The sequence below is a fragment of the Hyla sarda genome, chromosome 4 (assembly GCF_029499605.1).
Source record: "Hyla sarda isolate aHylSar1 chromosome 4, aHylSar1.hap1, whole genome shotgun sequence".
NCBI lineage: Eukaryota > Metazoa > Chordata > Amphibia > Anura > Hylidae > Hyla > Hyla sarda.
In genome coordinates, this window is record NC_079192.1 from 53,815,925 (window position 1) to 53,839,186 (window position 23,262).

A 23,262-nucleotide genomic window follows, 5' to 3' on the forward strand; every position below is an offset into this window, starting at 1 on the left:
CTCAGTTTTAATATGGTGTTTTATTAGGAGAGTGTGGCCCGGTAGGTCAGAAAACTTGCGTTTATTTCTCTGCAGGAATGCCCGCATCCTCCACCAATTGTAGGGAACAGCTCACATGGTGGGGTCGGCAATGACAGTATTCACACATGCAGTAGGTTTCAAACGTCCAAGAGGATGTTTAGTTAAATTAATTTTAGGCACAAAGCACAGTGCAAACAAAACAACAAAAACCTAAGCCTGTCATAACTAAACATCAGGATACCTCTCTATCATACTGTGGGCCTAATGTCTGGCCCCAAGCAAACTCACACAAATGTCCGTAGAGGAAGATTCAGACCTGGTAGGTTTGAGCGGCTGCTCTGGCTGCTTCTCCTCTGTCTCTCCAGTATTCAGCAGCCACCCAACCTCACCTTAAAATAGGGAACCCCATAGTGGACTAGGGGTGTGGACTGGAGCACTCCCACATCCAACCTGTCCTCCAGTCCAGGAAATCCAGTCCATGAAACTTAAAGAGGTACTCCGTGGAAAACTTATTTTTAAATGAACTGGTGCCAGAAAGGAAAGTTAAACAGATTTGTAAATGACTTCTATTAAAAAAAAAATCTTAATCCTTTCAGTACTTTTCAGCAGCTGTTTGCTACAGAGGAAAATATTTTTTGAATTTCTTTTTTGTGTTGTTCACAGTGCTCTCTGCTGACACCTGATGCCTGTATCAAGAACTGTACAGAGCAGGAGAAAATCCCCATAGCAAACCTATGCTGTTCTGGACAGTTCCTGAAATGGACAGAGGTGTCAGCAGAGACCACTGTGGACAACACAAAAAAGAAATTCAAAAAGTAAAGAATTTCCTCTGTAGCATACAGCTGCTAAAAAGTACCAAAAGGATAAAGATTTTTTTTTATATATAGATATATATATATTTTTTTTTTACCCTCTTACTGGGTGTAGGTTCAAATGTTGGGTGCAATAAACGAGATACAAGAGTGAGTGTAGAAAATATATTGTATACATGGAAAATTACTTTTAGGCTAGGTTTCCACTTGGTTTTTTTTCTGGCAGTTTTTGGAATACTGCCACTGCAGTTTTTGAGCCAAAGCCAGAAATGTATTCGAAAGGAATAGGACATATAATGGAAGGACTTATACTTCTCCTCCCTTATGGATCCACTTCTGAATTTGGCTCAAAAACTGCCAGAAAAAAACAAGTGGAAACCTAGCCTTATAGTTGATATATGGAGGGATAAAGGGAAGACAGAAACACTAATACACATCAATGGTATGATGGGCATTTTGAATCCTGATAAATACATGGAATGCATACACATAACTTTCCATCTTTAATTCCCATAAATTAAAGGGAATTTGCCATTAGTATCACCCCTACTAACTTGTTGGTACAGCCTTGTAGTGCAGGTGGTACTGATGATAATAATACAACCGCCCAATCCGTTCGTCCATTATCCTTTTTCAGTATATGCAAATCACCAGACTTGGTGAGCAGGAGGCATTCACAAGCACCATTCAAATCCAGATTTTCTTGGCGGAAGTCATGTCGCTCATCAAGCGCTATCAGGATCAATGAATTGTGTAGTAAGTCACAAAGTAATAAAAAAGGATACACAACAACCAACTTAAAGGGGTACTCCACCCCTAGACATCTTATCCCTTATCCAAAGGATAGGGGATAAGATGTCTAATTGCGGGGGTCCCACCGCTGGGACCCCCGATCAAGGCTGCGGCACCCCAGACATCCGGTGCACAGAGCAAACTTTGCTCCATGCCGGATGACTGGAGATGCGGGGAGGAGGCTCGTGATGTCACGGCCACGCCCCCTCAATGCAAGTCTACGGGAGGGGGCATGACGGCTGTTAAAACCCCTCCCATAGACTTGAGGGGGTGTTGCCATGAAGTCACGAGAGGGGCGTGACCGTGACGTTGCGAGCCTCCGGTGCTGCACCAGCGGGACCCCCACAATCAGACATCTTATCCCCATCCTTTGGATAGGGGATAAGATGTCTAGGGGCGGAGTACCCCTATAAGCTTTCCCCCTGGAAAGCAGAAACATCTCCAAAACACTAAGGCAATATTCACACAGGAATGACTGTACAGAAAATATCCGTGCGGACATTCCGCAGACTACAGGTGCGGCACAGGAATGCACCCTCTCATAGACAGCAATGCATTCCGTGCGGAGTCAGCAGAAAGAATAGACAGGTTCATTCTTTCTGCAGACAGCAGAATCGAAATTTCCACACCAGGAACATCTGGCATGGAAATTCATGCACAGTGCAGCAGAAAACCATTGAATACAATGGGACAATGTGGAATTCTGCACGGAAATTCCGACGTGCCCCAGATTAACCCCCCCAGTAGGCAGGTAGTACCCGCAGATTAACCTCCATCAGTAGGCAGGTAATACCCCCAGATTAGACCCCCCCGGTAAGCAGGTAGTACCCCAAGATTAGACCCCCCAGTAGGCAGGTAGTACCCTAAGATTAACCCCCCCAGTAGGCAGGTAGTACCCCAAGATTAACCCCCCAGCAGGCAGGTAGTACCCACAGATTAACCTCCATCAGTAGGCAGGTAATACTCCTAGATTAGACCCCCCCCCCCCCCCCGGTAGGCAGGTAGTGCCCCAAGATTAGACCCCCCCCCAGTAGGCAGGTAGTACCCCAAGATTAGACCCCCCAGTAGGCAGGTAGTACCCCCAGATTAACCCCCCCCCAGTAGGCAGGTAGTGCCCCAAGATTAACCCCCCCAGTAGGTAAGTAGGAGCCCCATATGAACCCCCTCAATAAGCAGGTAGTACCCCCAGATTAGACCCCCCAGTAGGTAGGTAGTACCCCCAGATTAGACAACCCCCCACCCCCGGCTGGTACCTTTGTAGTTGCCGGGGATTCAGGGCAGCACCTTCCCCCAGATAAGAGCCAGCACAGCTACGCGCATCGGCAGGCCGCCACGTAATGACACTCTCAAAATACCTAGGGCCGGTGTCAGGACGTAGTGACGTCAGCCCTTGAATTCTGGGAGCGTGACGTGAGCGAGCGTCATTATGCGGAGGCTGGTGGACACCCGTAGCGGTGCTGGCTCTTATTTGGGGGCGGAGCAATTACAGGTGAGCCGGCCCGCGTTACTGTTTGGTGTGCCGATGGCCAGTCCGGCCCTGGATGGGGGGGGGGGGGGTGACTCTGTAATGCACCCCTTTGTGAGTGGCACCTGGGGCAGTACACCACTGTGGTTGCGTGCCCACAGAGGGGGCTCGGCGTGCCACACGTGCCATAGGTTTGCCATCACTGGGATGGTGCACTGTGAGTGATGCCAATGCCTTACTGAATTTCTGTAGTGTGAACTGGCCCTAAGAGCTAAAACAAGTCCAGACTTATGACAGACTGCATATTTGTAAACCCCCACTCTCTCTCAAATTGGCTTTATTTCAGTTTTAGATGTGGAAGTGTCTTCATACAATACTTTTTATTCCAGCTTTGAAATTTGGAAGCAACAAAAATGTCCTTCAGGAAAGGGATGTGGCTGAATATAATGTCTCCACCTCTCATAATTTAGTAACAATAAAATGAGGATTTTTCTTGTTGACGCTGGTCTACATTCCATGGTAGCCACACCTGTAGAGGACTTTATCTTGTGGTTTGAAAAGCTACATGATACAGGATATATAAAATGTATACTTTATAGTTCAATCAATACTTTAATTCACAAAGGTAAATACCTGGTTACTGCAACACTGACATCACCAAACACGCTGAATAGATGGGGGCACGATAAAATACATTCAAATATTGAAAAAATAGAGGCCTTTTGGTCTGAAGGTCCATCAAGCTGTACTGAAGCCTCGACCACTTCCACACGCCATGGGTAATTTCAACTACAAGTTGGAGAGAAGTCAATGATATCTGTAATATGCATGTGCATTCTAGGTATGGGCTTTTTTATTGGCAGTCTGGATATTGATATCTTTAGAGCATGCCTATTTATAAACAACATGACCAGAGAGCCAGGAGACATAATTTTATATATCTGAGGTCGAACTGATGACAAATGTCAATGGGTCATAGGTCAATCGATGTGGAATCGCCCTTAATCTCGGTTTATGGAATAAGGCATAAAGAGAGTCTGACAGCCAGTTCACCCGTACTAAACCCAGTATACTGGGTTATAGTGCAGGTGAAAAGCTGTAAATAAGGGGTTACTCACTGAAATCCGCTGGTTATGTGCAGAATTATGCTCGTAAATAATTTTATTCCAGCACGCATTGGAGGTGGGGAGCCGGCTGGCAGAGCTCCCCTGCCTCATTACCAATAGGGGGAATATAGATGAGGCAGGGAAGCTCGGCCAGCTGGCTCCACACCTCCAATGCGCGCTGGGGCGCATTAACAATAAAGTTATTTACAAGCATAACTCTGCACCTAACCAACGTATTTCAGTAAGTAACCCCTCATTTTACAGCTGTTCACTTGCACTATAACTCAGTACAGTGACCCCCCGACCTACGATCATTTCAACATACGATGGCCTCTCAGAGGCCATTGCATGTTGAAGGCAGCATCAACATACAATGCTTTTGTATGTCGGGGCCATCGCATAAACGGCTATTCAGCAGTGCAGACTGCATCAGCTCCCGCCGGATAGCCGTTTACAGTGCCCCGTGTGCTCCGGTGATTGTCTCCTACCTGTCCTCGGGGCTCCGGCGCGTCCTCTTCGGGATCCCCTGCATCGTCGGCGCTCTCCATCGTCGTCATCACGTCGCTGCGCACGCCGTCCCGTCATCCAATAGGAGCGGCATGCGTAGCGACGTGATGGCGGCGACGTGAGAGTGAGGATGCCGGGGAAGCAGAGGCCTTGCCGGAGCGTTGGAGACACCCCGGGGACGCGGCCACAGCGATGGAAGGCAACATCCAGGGCAGCGGTGATGGTCCGGAGAGGCGGGGACACGTGATTATAACCTCTAATACCAGTGGTCTTCAACCTGCAGACCTCCAGATGTTTCAAAACTACAACTCCCAGCATGCCCAGACAGCCGCTGTCCTATACTTTACATTGCACGCATCCCTCAACATACGATGGTTTCAACAAACGATGGTTCATTTGGAATAGATTACCATCGTATGTTGAGGGACCACTGTATACGGTTATGGGTTTATTGCGGGTGAACGTGCTGTCAGATTCTCTATAAATAATTATCTACTTCTTTGACGTACAATTCATTTAGGTCTTCAGTTCATTCACATTGGCTGTCTCCGACTGTCCGAGGTCAGTTTTGGCTGCTGTAGTGGCTGCCGGTTGCTCACCTCTCCGGTGGATTCTCTGATGTTTTATTAGTGTAGAACAATCTGTAAAACTTTTTCCACAATCATTACATCTGTAAGGCTTTTCCCCAGTGTGAATTCTTTGGTGTTTAACCAAGGTCGAACTATCGGCAAAGCTCTTTTCGCAGACCTTGCACGAATATGGCCGTTCCCCGGTGTGAATTCTTTGGTGTTTGATTAAGGTTGAATTGTCTATAAAGCTTTTGCTGCAGTACTTACATACGAAGGGCCTTTCTCCCGTATGTATTCTCTGGTGCTTGACCAAGGTCGAGCTATCTGTAAAGCTTTTACCGCATTCTGTACATGGAAAGGGTTTCTCGCCGGTGTGGAAGCGTTGGTGGACAATGAGGTGAGACTTACAAGAGAAGCATTTCCCACATACTGTGCACATGTATGGTTTCTCTCCAGTGTGGGTTATCTGATGCTTCACCAGTGTCGACCTGGCAGCAAAGTGCCGACCACAGAGAATGCAAGCAAAAGGCTTTTCACCTGTATGAGTCCTCTGGTGTTTCACCAGAGACGAACTGTCAATGAAACTTTTTTCACACTGTGAACAAGCAAATGGTTTCACCCCAGTATGAGTCCTCTGGTGCTTCACCATAGCTGACTTTTTTGTATAGCGGTTTCCACAAGTCATGCATACAAATGGTTTCTCTCCAGTGTGCACACGTTGATGTATCACCAGGGTCGAGCTGTCGGTGAAGCTTTTTCCACATTCCCGGCAACTGAATGGTCGTTCACCAGTATGAGTTCTCTGGTGCACAATAAGATGAGAGTTACAAGAATACCTCTTCCCGCACTCTTTGCAAGCATAGGGCTTCTCTCCAGTGTGACCTCTACGATGGACCACCAAGGTCGAGTTCTCTGTGAACTTTTTTCCGCATTCGGAGCATTCGTATGCTTTTTCCCCCGTGTGGATCCTTTGATGTTTAACAAGATTCGACCGATCTGTAAAACTCTTTCCGCAGTGAACACAAGTAAAGGACTTTTCACGGGTGTGAATCCGATGATGTTTTACTAGATTTGATCGGTCCGTGAAACTTTTTCCGCAAACCGAGCACTTGAAAGGCTTCTCACCCGTATGAATCCTCTCGTGTTTCACAAGAGATGGACGGTCCGTGAAGCATTTTGCGCAGTATGAACAAGCGTAAGGCCTCTCGCCAGCATGAATCCTTTGGTGTATGACAAGGTGCGAGTTATAGGAGAAACTTTTCCCACACACAGTACAAGCATGGGATTTTGGACCTGTGTGGGTCTTTTGGTGCTTAACAAAAAGTGCGCTGTCTGTAAAGCTTTTTCCACAATCTATGCAAAGATATGTGGTCTTTTCTAACACGTTTCCAGTTTTTGGATCTATGGAGTTGAATATGTTGTAGCAGTTGTTGTAGGTCCCCCTAGAGTGGTCTTGAATGTTGTAAACATATTTTCCTGCTGGTCTCTTATCGGCTTCTTGATCTGATGTTGTGCCTGGTTCTCCAACTTCACTCATTCCGATTCCTGCGCAGAATAAGACACAAGACATAACAATATAGCTGTTAAATACTAGGGATCGACCGATATCGATTTTTTAGGGCTGATACCGATACTCTGTGGACTTTAAGGCCGATAGCCGATAACTTATACCGATATTCCGGTATAAGTTATTGGCTATTTCAGCACACCCCCTGACGCCGCCCTCTTCTCTCCCCCTGCCGGTCCTTAGTCCAACCACCGCACCTCCCCGGCCAGAGACCGCCGCCGCTGCCTCATCAAAATCATTTTATGATTACCTGTTCCCGGGGCCCTGGGTCCACGTTACTTCTGGCTCCGGTGGCCTCCTGAGCTGTCACTGTGCGCACTGACGGTGACGTCGCGTTGAGGACGTCACTCGTCATTGCGCACAGCGTAACGCAGGACGCAGCAGGAGCCAGAAGTAGCGTGGACCCCGGGAACAGGTAATTATAAAACTGGGGATGGGGGGGGCAATGGGGCAGCGGGGACTGTCTCTGGCCGGGGCGTTGCAGTGGGGGGGTGCGTTGCAGTGGGGGGGTGCGGTGGTGGGTGCTGGGCGGGGGGCATTGCAGGGGAATTGTCGGATTATCAGCAAGGTAATTGCCGATACCGATAACGTCCAAAATCGTGAATATAGGATAATATCGGCCAAACCGATAATCAGTCGATCCCTATTAAATACTAATAAATCTATACAATGTGTCAATCCAAAATGGTGAAATTTCACTATGGCTATATAAACATAGGCTCACCCATCCACAAAATGTTGTGACACATACATTTACCTTTACTGGAATCTTCACCATCAGATACTGTAGTGTTTTGTCCTTCATTCTTTAGTGAACATTTATCTTCATAGTGAACTGCAGGAACCTAGGGATAAATATTGAGGATTGTGTCATTACAAACACCCATGAGTCCTGACCAGCTAGACCAGTGTTTACCAACCAGGGTGCTTCCAGCTATTGCAAAACTACAACTCCCAGCATGCCTGGACAGCCGTTGGCTGTCTTATATGCCGGGTGTAGGGCGGGTGCTGCAGCGTATGCTTCTAGCAGTGACTCCGTCCCCCTAGCAATGCCGGAGCTCCACAGTCGGCTCGAGCGCTGATTTGCACGTCCAGATATGGCGCGGGCTATTAACCCTTTAGGTGCCTTTATCCTGTCCCTGGTGGTCCAGTGGAGTAGATCACCCCCCAAACAGCGCGATCGAGGAACGGGGGGGGGGGAGGGGGGGGCGGGGGGGGTCGATCCATTGCAGAGGTAGCTGGAGGGCTTACCTCTCGTCCTGTGCTGGCTGCAGCTCTGACAATGATAAAGCCTGGCAGGACCAGGCTTTATCAATCGAGAGCAGAGCACACAGATCAATGTGGTTCTATGGAACCACATTGATCTGTATGAGGAATCTAATGATTCCTCCTAAAAGTCCCCTAAGAGGACTAAAAGTGTAAAAAAAATAAAAAGTTTAAAAACACACACATTAACATATGTGGTATCGCCGCGTGCGTAAATGTTTAAACTATAAAAATATATTGTTAACCCCTTAAGGACGCAGGACGTAAATGTACGTCCTGGTGAGGTGGTACTTAACGCACCAGGACGTACATTTACGTCCTATGCATAACCGCGGGCATCGGAGCGATGCCCGTGTCATGCGCGGCTGATCCCGGCTGCTGATCGCAGCCAGGGACCCGCCGGCAATGGCCGACGCCCGCGATCTCGCGGGCGTCCGCCATTAACCCCTCAGGTGCCGGGATCAATACAGATCCCGGCATCTGCGGGAGTTCGCGATTTAAATGAACGATCGGATCGCCCGCAGCGCTGCTGCGGGGATCCGATCATTCATAACGCCGCACGGAGGTCCCCTCTCCTTCCTCCGTGCGGCTCCCGGCGTCTCCTGCTCTGGTCTGTGATCGAGCAGACCAGAGCAGGAGATGACCGATAATACTGATCTGTTCTATGTCCTATACATAGAACAGATCAGTATTAGCAATCATGGTATTGCTATGAATAGTCCCCTATGGGGACTATTCAAGTGTAAAAAAAAATGTAAAAAAAATGTAAAAGTAAAAGTAAAAAAAAAGTGAAAAATCCCCTCCCCCAATAAAAAAGTAAAACGTCCGTTTTTTCCTATTTTACCCCCAAAAAGCGTAAAAAACATTTTTTATACACATATTTGGTATCGCCGCGTGCGTAAATGTACGAACTATTAAAATAAAATGTTAATGATCCCGTACGGTGAACGGCGTGAACGAAAAAAAATAAAAAAAAGTCCAAAATTCCTACTTTTTTAATACATTTTATTTAAAAAAAAATTATAAAAAGTGTATTAAAAGTTTTTTATATGCAAATGTGGTATCAAAAAAAAGTACAGATCATGGCGCAAAAAATGAGCCCCCATACCGCCACTTATACGGAAAAATAAAAAAGTTAGAGGTCATCAAAATAAAGGGATTATAAACATACTAATTTGGTTAAAAAGTTTGTGATTTTTTTTAAGCGCAACAATAATATAAAAGTATATAATAATGGGTATCATTTTAATCGTATTGACCCTCAGAATAAAGAACACATGTCATTTTTACCATAAATTGTACGGCGTGAAAACAAAACCTTCCAAAATTAGCAAAATTGCGTTTTTCGTTTTAATTTCCCCACAAAAATAGTGTTTTTTGGTTTGCGCCATACATTTTATGATATAATGAGTGATGTCATTACAAAGGACAACTGGTCACGCAAAAAACAAGCCCTCATACTAGTCTGTGGATGAAAATATAAAAGAGTTATGATTTTTAGAAGGCGAGGAGGAAAAAATGAAAACGTAAAAATTAAATTGTCTGAGTCCTTAAGGCCAAAATGGGCTGAGTCCTTAAGGGGTTAATTGAACCGCATGGTCAATGGCGTATGCGCAAAAAATTCCAACGTCCAAAATAGCGTATTTTGGGTCACTTTTTATACCATAAAAAATGAATAAAAAAGAGATCAAAAAGTCTGATCAATACAATAATGGTACTGATAAAAACTTCAGATCACGGCGCAAAATATGAGCCCTCATACAACCCTGTACACAAAAAATATAAAAAAGTTATAGGGGTCAGAAGAGGACAATTTTAACCTCTTAAGGACCCAGAATGTATGGGTACGTCCTGGGTCCCTCTCCTGCGATATAACGCAGGGTCACATGGTGACCCCGCATCATATCATGGCGGGCCCGGCGTCATAGTGAAGCCGGGACCCGCCTCTAATAGCGCGTGGAACTGATCGCGAAGCAGCTAAAAACGAAATAAAATAGAATAAAAAAAACACAGTGTAAATAAAAATAAACATATATGGTATCAACGCGTACGGAAATGTCCGAATTATAAAAATATACCGCTTTTTAAACCGCACGTTCAATGGCGTACGCGCAAAAAAATTCAAAAGTCCAAAATTGTGCATTTTTTATAACTTTTTATACCACAAAAGTGAATAAAAAGTGATCAAAAAGTCTGATCAGAACAAAAATGGTACCGCTAAAAACTTCAGATCACGGCGCAAAAAAATGACCCCTCACAGCGCCCTAAACACAGAAAAATAAAAAAAGTTATAGGGCTCAGAAGATGACCATTTTAAACGTATAAATTTTCCTGCATGTATTCATGATTTTTTTCTGAAGTACAACAAAATCAAACCTATATAAGTAGGGTATCATTTTAACCGTATGGACCTACAGAATAATGATAAGGAGTCATTTTTACCGAAAAATTTAATGCGTAGAAACGGAAGCCCCCAAGAGTTACAAAATGCCATTTTTTCTTCAATTTTGTCGTATAATGATTTTTTTTTTCCGTTTCACCATAGATTTTTGAGTAAAATGACTGATGTCATTACAAAGTAGAATTGGTGGCGCAAAAAAAAAAAAAATTGCCTCCTATGGTTTTTTAGGTGCAAAATTGAAAGGGTTATGATTTTTAAAAGGTAAGGAGGAAAAAACGAAAGTGCAAAAACAGAAAAACGCTTTATCTTAGTCTGCATTTGCGAGATCAGAGAGGAGGAGAAGGAGGTACGGTAATGGGATACAAGGGCGGGCCAGATGGGTGAAAGAGGCATGTACTGCTCTCATAGTTTTGGGAGGGCTGGGCAGGCAGGGAGAGCTGACCAATCCAAGCAGGGTATACAACAACCAGCCAATCACTGGTAAGGTACCGTACATCGCGGTAGAGGGGTAGTCTTATACGGTGAGTATATCCCAAACTCTATATTTTACCTGTAAATTTGGGGGTCGTCTTATACGCCGGAAAATACGGTAATAATTAGAATAGACACCGTGTAATGCTTAATTTTCCCTGTGGGGGCACTGTGGGGAAACTGAACAATTACAGCTAAATTTCCCTACTGATTACAGCAGGTAAGTGGGGGTCCCAGCAAAGGAACACTTAAATTCTAAAATTGAAAGATTGCCCAAAATGTAAAACCCCTTACATCAGTACTGTGGTGCAGGACAACTTATCACCTATGCAAAGGAAAGGGCATAAGTGTCTGATCACAGAGGTCCGATCGCTGGAACTCCCGTGATCTCCTCTCCGTGCAAGGAGACTGTCAAGCCGGTGGTAAACATCTATCTCTATGAGAGAGCCAGAGTTACACGAACGCTGTATCTCAGGTATGTTGGCAACCGCTTTGTGCAGGGGACGACACAGCTCCATTCATGGGGAGAGCATGAGGTGCCGAGCAGGAGATTACAGGGGTCCCAACGATTGGAAAAATACTCCTTTAATGTCCATATTATAACCTCCTACAAAATGTTCAGGGTATACATACAAGTTCACAATGAAGAATGTAACTTGCAGGTTGGAAACTCAATTCATTTCAATACGGAGCAGACTAAGAGGGATCTTAAATTACTGTTGCAGCAGAGAAGAGTAAGGGCCTATTTACACTACTTATTTTCCGAACGGAATTCAACTTGGAAAATATGGTGCAGCAGCCTTCCATTGTTCATATTGGGATTCTGCAGCACCATTTACACCAAACTGTGGACCTCCAGATGTTGCAAAACGACAAGTTTGGAGACCACTGACGTATATGTTGCTCCAATGCACAAAAAGTCTCACCTTCCTATTTTTCTGTGCGTTCTTATTGTCAGACATCGGCTCCTCGGCGGGGCTGGGATCACCTTCAGACATCTTGAATAATTTCACAAGAGAGGTGACTGGAGCTACAGGCAGAGAATGAATGACTTATGATATCTTTATGTACTCAGCCAAGATAACTCAATAGTCCCTCCAACCTATAGGGGCTCATTCACAGTACGAAATCTCTGCCCAGAGTGGAAATTTACATCTGGAGCAGGCGCTGGCAATACAAGCCGACACTAGGGCCATTCGGAAATGCACCGTCTCCATAGACAGCAATGCATTTCCAAGGGCATTCCGCCGAAAAAATGACCATGTTCATGCGCCTGAAGTTCGGCAATGAAACTTCCGAAGGGGAACTGGATTGCTGCAGGTTCAATCTCCACCACAGCATTCCCGTCTGTCAATACGACACCGCTTATATCCACATCAAATTGTTATGGACTTAAAGGGGTATCCCGGTGAAAAACTATTTATTTCATATCAACTGTCTCCAGAAAGTTTAAGGGGTACTCCAGCCCTGAGATATCTTATCCCCCTATCCAAAGGATAGGGGATAAGATGTCTCACCACGGGGGTCCCGTCGTCACGCCCCCTCCCATAGACTTGCATAGCGGGGGGTGACGTCACATGGGGAAGGAGTTGTGACGTCACGATACTCCGGCCCCGTGGTCGCCATTCAGCTGTTTGTGAGGTGGCATCGCAGCGTGCAGCTCAAACAGGTGGGTGGCGAATACAAGATTGCGGGGGTCCCCAGCGACGGGTCCCCTGCGGTGAGACATCTTATCCCCCATCCTTTGGATAGGGGATAAGATGTCTCAGGGCCGGAGTACCCCTTTAAGCAGATTTGTAAATTACTTCTATTAAAAAATCTTAATCCTACCAGTAATTATCAGCTGCTGAAGTTGAGTTGTTCTTTTCAGTCTGACCACAGTGCTCTCTGCTGACACCTCTGTCTGTCTCAGGAACTGTCAAGAACAGGAGATGTTTGCTATGGGGATTTGCTCCTACTCTGGACAGGTTCTTAGGCAGACAGAAGTGTCAGCAGAGAGCACTGTTGTCAGACAGAAAAGAACAACCCAACGTCAGCAGCTGATAAGTACTGGTAGGATTAAGGTTTTCTAATTGAAGTAATTTACAAATCAGTTTAACTTTCTGGAGCCAGTTGATATAAAAAAAATAGTTTTTCACTGGAATACCCCTTTAAGCGTCAAACCTGGATCATTTCAGGAAGTATATACTTCAGCATGAATAAACCTTCAGGGTCTAGGCACACGGCAGATTCTCCGCAAGTGGAAATCCGCCTCAAATAAAAGTCCAATACACTTCTATGGGATTAAACATTCCCATTTCTGAATTTCCGCTTCCGCTAGAAGCGTATTGGGCTTTCATTTGCTGCGGAATTCTGCCAGGTGAATAGACCCTAATAGGGGAACAGAATTCCGCTCAGAAATTCAGGTGCAGCAGCTTCCCATTGTTTGCAATGGGATTCCGCTGCACCGTTCACACTGCTGAATTTCCGCAGCAGCACATCCAGATGTCCCACTCTGCTGAAAGAATAAACATGGTCATTCTTTTGGCTGTATTGTTGTCAATGATCATGGAGCACATCCAGGAGTAGATTCCATAGTGAGAATAGGCCCTAAGGCCACATAGCGGAATTTCCATGTGGAATTCCACAGAAGAATTCCACCAAAATGTACTGCCCATTGATTTCAATGGGATTCCACAGTCCCATCCAGGTGGTCTTCTATTTTGCGGAATCCCATTGAAGTCAGTGGGGCTTGAATTTCGGCAGAATTCTGTGTTCTGAGAACACAGAATTTCTGCAGCAATTCCGTTCAGAAAGCTTCGCTGAACGGAATTTGTGCGGAAATTCCGCCGTGTGAACATAGCATAATAGTTCTGAAATATCTATTCTTACACGTGCACGGCAAGTTCTTGATCTTCTCACTGATATTTAAAGGGGGACTCCGCTGCTCAGCGTTTGGAACAAACTGTTCCGAACGCTGGAGCCGGGAGCTTGTGATGTCATAGCCCTGCCCCCTCATGACATCACACCCCGCCCCCTCAATGCAAGTCTATGGGAGGGGGCGTGACAGCTGTCACGCCTCCTCCCATAGACTTACATTGAGGGGGCGGGGCGTGACGTCATGAGGGGGCGGGGCTATGACGTCACAAGCTCCTGGCGCCGGCTCCAGCGTTCGGAACGGTTTGTTCCAAACGCTAAGCAGCGGAGTCCCCCTTTAATAAAGATCTATGAGATTTTCTAAGGTAACAGATAAAGGTTGTTCTGGGTCATTGGGGGGAGATTTATCAAAATCTGTGCAGAGGAAAAGTTGACCAGTTGCCCATAGCAACCAATCAAATCAAAAATAAAAGAAGCAATCTGGTTGCTACGGGCAACTGTTTCACTTTTCCTCTGCACAGATTTTTATAAATCTCCCCCTATGCTCATGTGCAGAGGAAACGTTGACCAGTTGCCCATAGCAACCAATCAGATGGCTTCTTTTATTTTTCAGAGGCCTTTTCTAAAAAAATAAGGAAGTAATCTGATTGGTTGCTATGGGCAAGTGGTCAGCTTTTCCTCTGCACAGGTACTGATAAATCTCCCCCATTGTTTTGTGGTAATATACATTTTTGTCTGTTTCATGGTTTGTTTGTATCCCCATGGTGTGTTTTCTTTTATTAGTAGTTTGTATAACTTCTCGGGGTAGATGTAGGGGTCTCCAGGATTCATAATACATTGGGGCAGGTACCGATCTGTTTACATCACTGCGTAATTTGGAGCTTTATAAAATTATTCTTATGTGGCTGCTTTCTCCCAAAAACAGCACCATCACCTGTCCGCAGGTTGTGAGCGGTATTACAGCTGAGTTCTATGGAAGTGAATAAAGAGGAGATGCAATATCAGATGCAACCTGAGGAAAACGTGTGGTGCTGTTTTGGGGTGAAAGGATTGGGTGAGGTGTTTCTAATCCCATAAACCCCTTTGGGGAATGTTCTAGTAAAGGGCACTGTTTATGTTTAACCCTTGTATTCAGATAACGTGTTAAGAGTTATGCAACTTTAGCAAGAGCCGCCAAGGAAAGTAAGATGGCGGTGACACATCCGGTAAATATTTTTTCCCGCTTTCACTTCTACACCTAGGGTACTACAATATAGGGATGTAAGAAAAAAAAACGATTTGTGCGATTATCGCGATTTTTTCACTTGGCGATACTGAATCGATTCCAAATATTTTTGAATCGATTCTTTTAGGGATGTGGAATTTGTATCTCCTGACGCCCGGAAAACACCATGTCCCGGGCATCAGGAGATAAAAGTTCCACATTTGTGGAGCCGGGCAGGCCGGATCTGACGCGGCGGCGCTCTGGATGTATGGAGCGGGCTCCGACTAGTGCCCGGTCCGTACTCTGCGACCCCCGGCTGATTTCAGTAGCCGGGGGCCGCTGATGCATCACCGCCGCTAATATCCAGCATGCGGTGCTCTGCATTGTGTATGGAGCGGGCTCCGGAGTTGTGCCCGCTCCATACTCTGCAGCCCCCGGATGTTCTCAGTAGCCAGGGGCTGCCGCTAATAGCCAGCATGCGGCGCGACTGGCTATTAAAGGAGTACTCCGGCGCGCACTTTTTTCCTTTTATCCCGTCCGGGCTGCAAAATAAGAGAAAACGCACTTTATCTTACCTGCCAACGAGCCCCCGGAGCTCCGGTACAGGTGTTGGGTCTCCGGGCTGTATTCTTCTTATTCCTGTTATACCGGCACGTCACACGGAGCTTCAGCCTATCACTGGCCGCAGCGATGTCCGGCCTCGGCCGGTGATAGGCTGAAGCTCCGTGTGACGTACCGGGCTAACAGGAATAAGAAGAATACAGCCCGGGGACCGAACACCTGTACCGGAGTGTACCGGAGCTCCGGGGGCTCGTTGGCAGGTAAGAGAAAGTGTGTTTTCTTTTATTTTGCATCCCGGACGGGATAAAATGAGAAAAGTGCGCGTTGGACTACTAGATCGCCGCTGTCAAAGCTGACAGCGGCGTCTAAAGGGATCTGTGAATGCTCCCAGGTGGGCGATGTATCGGGATATATCGAATCGCCACACTGGTATAGCGATTCGAATCGTATCGCCAAATTCTTGGAGATTCACACCCCTACTACAATAGGGAATTTAGCAAAAGAATGTGGACGTCATACTAACGTACACTACAGCAGAGGGCCCTCTAGAGCAGTGGTCTTAAACCTGCCGACCTCCAGATGTTGCAAAACTACAACTCCCAGCATGCCCGGACAGCCGTTGGCTGTCCGGGCATGCTGGGAGTTGTAGTTTTGCAACATCAGGAGGTCCGTAGGTTGAAGACCACTGCTCTAGAGAGTTGGTGTTGCTGCTGCATTGGGTGCACACTGTACATTAGATGGCGCTCTAAAGAGTCAGCGTTGTTGCATTTAGGGGTCTGCAGTGGGTGAAGACTGTGCAGCAGAAGGAGCTTTAGAGAGTTGGTGTTACTGCTGTATTGAGGGTGTGCACTGTGCTGTAGAGGGCACTTCAAAAAGTTGGTGTTGCTTCTCCTGTAATGAGTGTGCACAGTGTAGTAGAGGGCGCTCTAGAGCGTTGGTGTTACTGCTATATTGAGGGTCTGCACCTGGTGTGCACTGTGCTGTAGAGGGCACTTCAAAAAGTTGGTGTTGCTGCTTCTGTAATGAGTGTGCACAGTGTAGTAGAGGGTGTTCTAGAGAGTTGCTGCTGTATTGGATGTACACTGTGCAGTAGAGGGCGCTCTAGAGACTTGGTGTAGTTGCTGCTGTATTGGATGTACACTGTGCAGTAGAGGGCACGTTAGACAGTTGGTGTAGCTGCATTGGATGTACACTGGGCAGTAGAGAGAGCTCTAAAGCGTTGGTGTTGGTGTTGCTGCTGCATTGGGTGCACAGTAGAGGGCGCTCTAGAGAGTTGGTGTTGCTGCTGCTGCATTGGGTGTACAGTAGAGGGCGGTATTGACAGTTGGTGTTGCTGCTGCATTGGGTGTACAGTAGAGGGCGCTCTAGAGAGTTGGTGTTGCTGCTGCTGTATTGGGTGTACAGTAGAGGGCGCTCTAGAGAGTTGGTGTTGCTGCTGTATTGGGTGTACAGTAGAGGGCGCTCTAGAGAGTTGGTGTTGCTGCTGCATTGGGTGTACAGTAGAGGGTGCTCTAGAGAGTTGGTGTTGCTGCTGCATTGGGTGTACAGTAGAGGGCGCTCTAGAGAGTTGGTGTTGCTGCTGTATTGGGTGTACAGTAGAGGGCGCTCTAGAGAGTTGGTGTTGCTGCTGCATTGGGTGTACAGTAGAGGGCGCTCTAGAGAGTTGGTGTTGTTGCTGCTGTATTGGGTGTACAGTAGAGGGTGCTCTAGAGAGTTGGTGTTGCTGCTGCATTGGGTGTACAGTAGAGGGCGCTCTAGAGAGTTGGTGTTGTTGCTGCTGTATTGGGTGTACAGTAGAGGGCGCTCTAGAGAGTTGGTGTTGCTGCTGCATTGGGTGTACAGTAGAGGGCGCTCTAGAGAGTTGGTGTTGTTGCTGCTGTATTGGGTGTACAGTAGAGGGTGCTCTAGAGAGTTGGTGTTGCTGCTGCATTGGGTGTACAGTAGAGGGCGCTCTAGACAGTTGGTGTTGCTGCTGCATTGGGTGCACAGTAGAGGGCACTCTAGAGAGTTGGTGTTGCTGCTGCTGCATTGGGTGTACAGTAGAGGGCGGTATTGACAGTTGGTGTTGCTGCTGCATTGGGTGTACAGTAGAGGGCGCTCTAGAGAGTTGGTGTTGCTGCTGCATTGGGTGTACAGTAGAAGGCGCTCTAGAGAGTTGGTGTTGCTGCTGCATTGGGTGTACAGTAGAGGGCGCTCTAGAGAGTTGGTGTTGTTGCTGCTGTATTGGGTGTACAGTAGAGGGCGCTCTAGAGAGTTGGTGTTGCTGCTGCATTGGGTGTACAGTAGAGGGCGCTCTAGAGAGTTGGTGTTGCTGCTGCATTGGGTGCACAGTAGAGGGCGCTCTAGAGAGTTGGTGTTGCTGCTGCTGTATTGGGTGTACAGTAGAGGGTGCTCTAGAGAGTTGGTGTTGCTGCTGCATTGGGTGTACAGTAGAGGGCGCTCTAGAGAGTTGGTGTTGCTGCTGCTGTATTGGGTGTACAGTAGAGGGTGCTCTAGAGAGTTGGTGTTGCTGCTGCATTGGGTGTACAGTAGAGGGCACTCTAGAGAGTTGGTGTTGCTGCTGCTGTATTGGGTGTACAGTAGAGGGCGCTCTAGAGAGTTGGTGTTGCTGCTGCTGCATTGGGTGCACAGTAGAGGGCGCTCTAGAGAGTTGGTGTTGCTGCTGCTGCATTGGGTGCACAGTAGAGGGCGCTCTAGAGAGTTGGTGTTGCTGCTGCTGCATTGGGTGTACAGTAGAGGGCACTCTAGAGAGTTGGTGTTGCTGCTGCTGTATTGGGTGTACAGTAGAGGGCACTCTAGAGAGTTGGTGTTGCTGCTGCTGCATTGGGTGCACAGTAGAGGGCACTCTAGAGAGTTGGTGTTGCTGCTGCTGTATTGGGTGTACAGTAGAGGGTGCTCTAGAGAGTTGGTGTTGCTGCTGCATTGGGTGCACAGTAGAGGGCGCTCTAGAGAGATGGTGTTGCTGCTGCTGTATTGGGTGTACAGTAGAGGGCGCTCTAGAGAGTTGGTGTTGTTGCTGCATTGGGTGCACAGTAGAGGGCGCTCTAGAGAGTTGGTATTGCTGCTGCTGTATTGGGTGTACAGTAGAGGGTGCTCTAGAGAGTTGGTGTTGCTGCTGCTGTATTGGGTGTACAGTAGAGGGCGCTCTAGAGAGTTGGTGTTGCTGCTGCTGTATTGGGTGTACACTGTACAGTTGGTGTTGCGGTATTGACTCTTGGTGCTGCTGCATTTGGTGTACAATGCAGAAGAGGGCACTCTAGACAATTGGTGCTGCTGTTGTATTTTGTGCACATTGTGCAGTAGAGGGCGCTTTAGAGACTTGGGGAAAGATTTATGAAAACCTGTGGAGAGAAAAAGTTGCCCATAGCAACCAATCAGATCACTTCTTTCATTTTTAACCAGGACTCTGCAAAATGAAAGAAGCGATCTGATTGGTTGCTATGGGGCAACTGGACAAATTTTCCTCTGCACAGGTTTTGATAAATCTCCCCCTTGGTGTTGCTGCTGCTGATGTATTGAGTGTACACTGTACAGTAGAGGGCGCTCTAGACAGTTGGTGGTGTTGCTGCTGTATTGGGAGTACACTGCAGTAAAGGGGCGCTCTAGAGAGTTGGTGTTGCTGCATTGGGTGTACAGTAGAGGGTGCTCTAGAGAGTTGGTGTTGCTGCATTGGGTGTACAGTAGAGGGTGCTCTAGAGAGTTGGTGTTGCTGCATTGGGTGTACAGTAGAGGGTGCTCTAGACAGTTGGTGTTGCTGCTGTATTGAGTCTACACTGTACAGTAGAGGGCGCTCTAGACAGTTGGTGTTGCTGCTGTATTGGGTGTACAGTAGAGGGCGCTCTAGACAGTTGGTGTTGCTGTTGTATTGGGTGTGCAGTAGAGGGTGCTCTAGAAAGTTGGTGTAGTTGCTGCTGTACTGAGTGTACACTGTACAGTAGAGGGCACTTTAGACAGTTGGTGTTGATGTAGTATTGGGTGTACAGTAGAGGGCGCTCTAGAGAGTTGGTGTTGCTGCTGTATTGAGTGTACACTGTACAGTAGAGGGCGCTCTAGAAAGTTGGTGGTGTTGCTGCTGTATTGAGTGTACACTGCAGTAAAGGGTGCTCTAGAGAGTTGGTATTGCTGCATTGGGTGTACAGCAGAGGGCGCTCTAGACAGTTGGTGTTGATGTAGTATTGGGTGTACAGTAGAGGGCGCTCTAGACAGTTGGTGTTGCTGCTGTATTGAGTGTACACTGTACAGTAGAGGGCGCTCTAGAAAGTTGGTGGTGTTGCTGCTGTATTGGGTATACACTGCAGTAAAGGGCGCTCTAGAGAGTTGGTGTTGCTGCATTGGGTGTACAGTAGAGGGCGCTCTAGACAGTTGGTGTTGCTGCTGTATTGAGTGTACACTGTACAGTAGAGGGCGCTCTAGAAAGTTGGTGGTGTTGCTGCTGTATTGGGTATACACTGCAGTAAAGGGCGCTCTAGAGAGTTGGTGTTGCTGCATTGGGTGTACAGTAGAGGGCGCTCTAGACAGTTGCTTCAGCATTGAGTTTACACTGCACAGTAGAGGGCGCTTTAGAGGACTGGTGCTGCTTCTACATTTGGGGGAGGGTCTTCATTACACCCCTCGGGCATGCACATATCCTGGTAACCATAGTCCATGTCACATGACTACACTGACACTCTCACACATCCCCGTCCGTCCCCGCTGCTCCTGTGCCTTACCTGTACAGCCCGCAGCCTTTGTGTGGGAAGGAGAAAAGGGCTGTGGCCGGAAGTCAGGCTTCTGATTGGCCGCCTTGCCGCGTGACGTCATCAGAAAAGCCGCACACTCGGGAGTTGTAGTTCCGCTAACAGCGGCTCTCCCTTCTGATTGGCTAATTACATCCTTAGGACTTCAAATCCCAGCAGCCCTGCTCTCCTACGTCACTTCCGCTTAACAACGCTCTATGGGAACTGTAGTTTTTTTTTAATAAGGGTAAAACATTGGAAGATGGGCATATGAACTACACTTCCCAGTTGTCCCGTGAATACTCTGTTGTCATGGGGGTTGTAGTCCTGTTTGGAGAATCCTGACCTTGTTATTTGGATTTTTGTTTAACTTGCAGGGATCTGACTGATGATAGCAGTGACAGATCAGTGTCATGGTGACGTGGGCTCTGGTTGATTTCTATTGGTCTTGTGGGATTAGACAAGCAATCCGCTATGCAGTGGAGCAGGACTACAAGCCCCAGCATTCTCATCAGTGCTACTGAGAAACAAGGGGATCAGGTAATGTGTGATGGGCTGATGTGGAGTGTGCTGTATGAATGATGTGTGGATGCTGATATAGCAGTGGTCCCCTAACTGGACCTCCAGCTGTTGCAAAACTACAACTCCCAGCATGCCCGGACAGCCATCGGCTGTCCGGGCATGCTGGGAGTTGTAGTTTTGCAACAGCTGGAGGCACCCCTGGTTGGGAAACATTGACCTATTCAAGATACTACTATATAGTCCAACATGCTGGGAGTTGTAGTTTTGCAACAGCTGGAGGCACCCCTGGTTGGGAAGCATTGACCTATTCAAGATACTACTATATAGTCCAACATGCTGGGAGTTGAAGTTTTGCAACAGCTGGAGGCACCCCTGGTTGGAAAACACTGATCTATACTATATACTACTATATAGTCCAACATGATGGGAGTTGTAGTTTTGCAACAGCTGGAGGCACCCCTGGTTGGGAAACACTGACCTATACTATATAATACTATATAGTCCAACATGCTGGGAGTTGTAGTTTTGCAACAGCTGGAGGCACCCCTGGTTGGGAAACATTGACCTATTCAAGATACTACTATATAGTCCAACATGCTGGGAGTTGTAGTTTTGCAACAGCTGGAGGCACCCCTGGTTGGGAAACACTGACCTATACCATATACTACTATATAGTCCAACATGATGGGAGTTGTAGTTCTGCAACAGCTGGAGGTCCACAGTTTGCTCTACAGTGATGACACTGCAGCTGTGTCAGGACAGTACATACAGCCCATGGATGTAAATAACACATCTGTATTCGCTGGCAGCAAGCAGAGATGTTATGTTAGTAGTATTTTCTATTCTTAAAGGGGTATTCCAGGCAAAAAACTTTTTTTTTTTATATATCAACTGGCTCCGGAAAGTTAAACAGATTTGTAAATTACTTCTATTAAAAAATCTTAATCCTTCCAATAGTTATTAGCTTCTGAAGTTTTCTGTCTAACTGCTCAATGATGATGTCACGTCCCGGGAGCTGTGCATGATGGGAAAATATCCCCACAGCTCCCGGGATGTGAGTCATCAGAAAGCAGTTAGACAGAAAACAGCAACTCAACTTCAGAAGCTAATAACTATTGGAAGGATTAAGATTTTTTAATAGAAGTAATTTACAAATCTGTTTAACTTTCCGGAGCCAGTTGATATATATAAAAAAAAAAAAAAAAAAAGTTTTTGCCTGGAATTCCCCTTTAACCATTCAAGGACACAGCGATTTATTTTATTTTCCTTCTTTTTATTTATTTATTTTTTTTTTTTGAACGTTCATTTTTTTTCTTCTCGCCTTTTAGTAGCCAGACAGCTTTCTATATTCCACCCACTGACCCATATTAGAGCTAATTTTTTATTTTTTTTGCACCACCAGTTGTACTTTGTAATGGCATCCCATTTTACCACAAAATCTACAGCCAAAAGAAGATAAGTAAATAAATAAAATAACATTATCTTTTTCTGTAGGTCCATATGATTGCAATGATATCTGATTTATATAGGTTTTTTTATTTTCCTGTTTTTTGCAAAAAATTATAACTTTTTGAATGAATATTAGTTTATTTAAAACTCGCCGCTATTAACGGGCGTAGGATCTGCGTCTCTGCAGCTCGGACCACAGTGTTTACCCCCCTCCACCCACTTTTCTTGAGACTTTTTTAGGATGTAATCCTATACGGGTGGCAGTGCTATTTCTGTATAGGCGGTGTTCTTCTAGTGTCCAACAACAAGTTGGCGACATCAGACGTGTAGGGTGGATATGCAATCAGGATCCAGACGCTACCTACTGTCAGCAGCTGACCCTCTCTGTCAGTGACAGTTACCTCCAGTTCTGGCCATTTTACCCCTTGATGACTTGGTATTGATAAATCTTCCCATTTGTTCATGGAAATCACATGGTTAGATAGGCAACATGAACCATTTGCAGAGTTAAAGGGGTACTCCGGTGAAAACCTTTTTTCTTTTAAATCAACTGGTGGCAGAAAGTTAAACATATTTGTAAATTACTTCTATTAAAAAATCTTAATCCTTCCTGTACTTATTAGCTGCTGAATACTACAGAGGAAATTCTTTTCTTTATGGAATGCTCTCTGATGACATCACGACCACAGTTCTCTCTGCTGACGTTATTATAATAATAATAACACTTTACTTATTGTTGTCCTTAGTGGGATTTGAACCCAAGTCCCCAGCACTGCAAGGCAGCAGTGCTAACCACTGAGCCACCATGCTGCCCTTAGCATACATCTGCTATGCATGGTTGCTAAAATGGACAGAGATGTCAGCAGAGAGCACTGTGCTGGTGATGTCATCAGTGTTCCAAAAAGAAAGGAATTTCCTCTGTAGTATTCAGCAGCTAATAAGTACTGGAAGGATTAAGATTTTTTTAATAGAAGTAAT

General features: G+C 46.3%; 2 protein-coding genes across 14 annotated transcripts in view; one reads left to right on the plus strand and one right to left on the minus strand.

Moving 5' to 3' along the window:
- The window catches only part of LOC130367933 (oocyte zinc finger protein XlCOF6-like), a 107,553-nt gene that overhangs the window by 33,543 nt on the left and 50,748 nt on the right, over positions 1–23,262 (minus strand). For 2 of the 6 annotated variants that reach the window (XM_056570955.1, XM_056570958.1), the window contains exons 1-4: positions 20,308–20,437; positions 11,904–12,007; positions 7,597–7,684; positions 5,303–6,817 (exon numbers count right to left, since the gene is read on the minus strand). In XM_056570955.1, coding sequence (XP_056426930.1) covers positions 5,303–6,817; positions 7,597–7,684; positions 11,904–12,007; positions 20,308–20,398 — 1,798 coding nt within the window. In that variant the 5' untranslated portion in view covers positions 20,399–20,437. Of the gene's footprint in view, positions 1–3,387; positions 3,652–3,689; positions 3,908–5,302; positions 6,818–7,590; positions 7,685–11,903; positions 12,008–20,307; positions 20,438–23,262 lie in introns of those variants that run through there. The other 4 variants (XM_056570960.1, XM_056570959.1, XM_056570957.1 and 1 more) reach the window with 4 other exon arrangements.
- The window catches only part of LOC130367935 (zinc finger protein 251-like), a 49,279-nt gene continuing 40,122 nt past the window's right edge, over positions 14,106–23,262 (plus strand). The window contains exons 1-2 of one of the 8 annotated variants that reach the window (XM_056570967.1): positions 14,106–14,198; positions 20,691–20,853. In XM_056570967.1, the coding sequence (XP_056426942.1) occupies positions 20,788–20,853 (66 nt within the window). In that variant the 5' untranslated portion in view covers positions 14,106–14,198; positions 20,691–20,787. The other 7 variants (XM_056570968.1, XM_056570964.1, XM_056570962.1 and 4 more) reach the window with 7 other exon arrangements.